This window comes from Marmota marmota, unplaced genomic scaffold, assembly GCF_001458135.2.
Source record: "Marmota marmota marmota unplaced genomic scaffold, marMar, whole genome shotgun sequence".
NCBI lineage: Eukaryota > Metazoa > Chordata > Mammalia > Rodentia > Sciuridae > Marmota > Marmota marmota.
The window spans coordinates 7,816,585-7,820,125 of NW_026000205.1; the positions used below are offsets into that span (position 1 = coordinate 7,816,585).

At 55.2% G+C, this 3,541-nt stretch overlaps 1 protein-coding gene across 1 annotated transcript; it reads left to right on the top strand.

Moving 5' to 3' along the window:
- On the top strand, window positions 1-2,889 carry Sertad1 (SERTA domain containing 1). The gene is made up of 2 exons (XM_015496845.2): window positions 1-159; window positions 1,796-2,889. Exon 2 carries the CDS (start codon window positions 1,799-1,801, stop codon window positions 2,540-2,542), a length of 744 nt encoding a protein of 247 aa, XP_015352331.1. The 5' UTR covers window positions 1-159; window positions 1,796-1,798; the 3' UTR covers window positions 2,543-2,889.
- The last annotated feature ends 652 nt before the right edge of the window (window positions 2,890-3,541 follow it).

The following is a 3,541-nucleotide window of genomic DNA, read 5'->3' on the forward strand; positions in this document are numbered from 1 at the left end:
GTAGTCAGGAGTCCCGAGTCGTGCTCCAGAGTCAGAGCTGCGTCTCCCGACCCAGGCGCCGGTTGCTGAAGGAGAGCGAGCGAGCGATGCTGCTGCCGCGGCTTTCTGATTGGCTGCGGGTGGCTACCTCTTTGTTCTGATTGGCAGCGAGTGAGCTGGGTATGTAAATGAAGGGGCCTGGGGAAAGAAGGGGTACCGGTGACCGGTCTTTTGGTGTGTTCGATTCCCGGGTCAGACAGATGAGTACCGGGGCTGCCCGGATCGAGATGCCCGGGATCGAGACTCTCGGCTTATACGTGCCGCCTGCCCCAGCCGGGCTGGGTGAATCACGCAGCAGCCCGAGAAGGGGGCGGAGGCGCCGGCTCCCTGGCTCCGGCTGCGTGACTCACCCGCCCCCGCCGCCGCCGCTTCAGGAGGAGCCGCCTCCACTGCCTTCCGGAAACGAGGGGAGGCCAGAATCGAAGAAGCGCCGGCCGGGGTCTCGGCCTGCACGGCCCCGAGTGGCAGGCAGAAACCGTAGGCAGGACTCGGGGCCGTGTAAAGAGTCAGGGTCAGAGGGACCGGAATCCCCGGGGGAAAGCCGGCCTGGGCGCCGCTAGGGGGCGCCGGGAGTCGGGGGGCGGAGTCGGGGTGGGGGCTGAATTCCTGTGGTTCCGGACTGCAGGTCTTGGGGAAAGGCGGCAAAGATCCAGTTTTGAGTAGTGCGGTGGTTCACCCTTAGGATCTTGCTAGACAACGTACCGGGGACTGGACCCCGCAGTCTTAGTGGCCCCCAAAGTAGGTTGGGCCAGGGGTCCAAAACTCCAGCCGCCCCCCACTCCGGGAAGAGTGTTAGTCCTCAAACGTCTCTCAGTGACAGACCCACGGTGTCCAGCAGGATTTCGCGGCAAGCCCCGTCTCCCGAATAAGCCCTGAATCGAATCGATCAACTTTCTCAAGCCATCAGCATCACAGGTCCCTACTAGTGCAGCAGCCACTGAATGGGTCTCAGGCCCACCCCACAGTCCCCCAGCCCCAAAGGGCATCTTCTGGAAACCTAATCAGCTCACAGCACCACTCCCCTCCCTGCTTGAACCCCCTCAATGACTCCCTGCCACACTCAAAATCCACACTCCTCTTCTGCCTGCTCCCCACCCCCACTTGGACTCCTACTTGTCACACTCTGGACACCAATCACACTGGTCTTTTTTCAGTTCAGGCTTATCCAGCCTGTGGGTATTTCTTTACTTTTGTTCCCTCTCTTTGGAATATTTTCCTTCATTGTGTCAGCTCCTTACAGGTGCCTATACTGATCATCTCCAGGACCTTTTAAGTATCTTCCCATCCCTATCTGTGCATTTCCTGTATTTGTGTATTATTTGACACATAGTAGACACTCAGTAAATATGCTATACAAAACCTGCTTTGGGGGCTAGGGATATAGCTCAGTTGATATGCACAAGGACCTGGGTTTAATCCCCAGCACCGCAAAAGGAAAAAAAAAAAATGTCAAAATCTGCTTTTTAAAATTATCTTAAAAGGTTGAATATTGGTCATTCCACATGGTCCACTGAAGAAACAAACAAAATAATATTATTGAGTATCAATGAGTAATTACCAGTACCAGACAATGTTGTAAGTGCTTTTGGTTTATCTCATTTAATCCTTAAAACTTATAGACATCATTATTAACCATAACTTAAAAGTTCTTTTAGAAAATCTAGACTCAGGTTAAATAATTTGCCCAAGATCACACTGGCAGGGTGTAAATTCTAGATCTGCTTGCCATAACTGAAGGGCTTCTCCCTCCCTGCAGACAATGCTGAGCAAGGGTCTGAAACGCAAGCGGGAGGAGGAGGAGGAGGAGGAAGAGAAGAAGGAGGAGGAGGAGAAGGAAAAGGAAACCCTGGCAGTGGACGCCTGGTGGCTGGATCCTGGCCACCCAGCAGTGGCACAGGCACCCCCAGCTGTGGCCTCCAGCTCCCTCTTTGACCTCTCTGTGATCAAACTTCACCACAGCCTGCGACAGAGTGAACCAGACCTACGGCACCTGGTGCTGGTGGTGAACACCCTGCGGCGTATCCAAGCATCCATGGCACCCACAGTTGTCCTGCCATCTGTGCCCAACCCACCCCCGGCCCCCAGCATGGATGATAACCTGCTGGCCAGCTCTGATGCCGCCCTCTCGGCCTCTGTGGCCAGCCTCCTGGAGGACCTCAGCCACATTGAGGACCTTAACCAGGCTCCACAACCACCAGCAGATGAGGGGCCTCCAGGCCGCCCCATTGGAGGAGCCCCACCCAGTTTGGGTGCCTTGGACCTGCTAGGCCCAGCCACTGGCTGTCTGTTGGACGATGGGCTCGAAGGCCTATTTGAGGACATTGACACCTCCATGTATGACAGTGAACTTTGGGCACCAGCCTCTGAGGGTTTCAAACCCGGCCCTGAGGATGAGCCAGGCAAAGAGGAGGCTCCAGAGCTGGATGAGGCTGAGCTGGACTACCTCATGGACGTGCTGGTGGGCACACAGGCGTTGGAGCGGCAGCCGGGGCCAGGGCGTTGACCCCCAGAACTGGGATGGTTGTCTGGCACCTGAATCGAGCCTGATGGCTGGACCAACCCCCCTTGGAAAGACATAGCTGGCTCCTTAGCACAGATAGGGGGGCTTGGGCCACTTTGGAGAGAATGAATCCAGTCCTGGGCACATTACATGTGTCCTCTTTTGTTGAGGCTGGTGGAAGAGGACTGACCCCTAGTGATGGAATGACAGGGCCTGGTGGCTGGAGTGTGATTGGGTCAGGCCCCATGCTGGACTGAATCCTGTGGGGTCACAGTCTGGGCTATTCCTTCCCTAATATGGGAGGAGATAGCAACTCATTTTTTGAAATTAAAACCAGGCCCTAGGAAGTCTCCAGTCTGTGTGTTTCTTTGTCTCTTCTAAGCACTTGACATGTTAACTTAATCCTATAGCAACCCCACAAGATGGGGATTCTTATTATGATCCCCATTCTACAGGTGAGAAAACCAAGGCTCTGGGAGGTCATCATGGGGGAGGTGGGTTTCACATCATGAACTTTACTACTGAACTGAGCCCAAAAGCTGGCTAACTAGTTTGGCAACTGGCCAAACTCCCCAGAACATACTTAACTTGGTTTGCATTTTGCCTGTGTGTGCAGTCCTTCCTTGTGTACCTTGAGGGGAGAGGGGGAGGAGGTCCCCAGAGTGGCCCAGAATTGAAAACAACACAAAGCTGGAGGCTGGACAGAGCTGCTTCTGAGAGCAATGACAGTTCTCCAGGAACCTGGTGAAAGAGCGGGAGGTGCCCGCCAGTTTTTCAAAATAAAACCCACTCCACGTCTCTCTTTGGGGAAAGAACAGGGCACTTTAGAGGCCTCCAAAATAAAGTCCCCAAGCTTGGTGGCTGGACCGAAGGGAGGGCCCTCAGGGGCAGGCAGGCAGTTGGCTTTCCTTGTAGAAGAAACCCAGGCCCAGGCAAGCCGGGGCCACCTGCCTGACTGTCGGTGTGATAGGCTGGCCGGAGCGCGCCGGGTGTCTGCGGCCG

Coding starts and splice junctions, on each gene's coding strand:
- Sertad1 (XM_015496845.2), top strand. CDS start 1,799: ATGCTGAGCAAGGGTCTGAAACGCAAGCGGGAGGAGGAGGAGGAGGAG.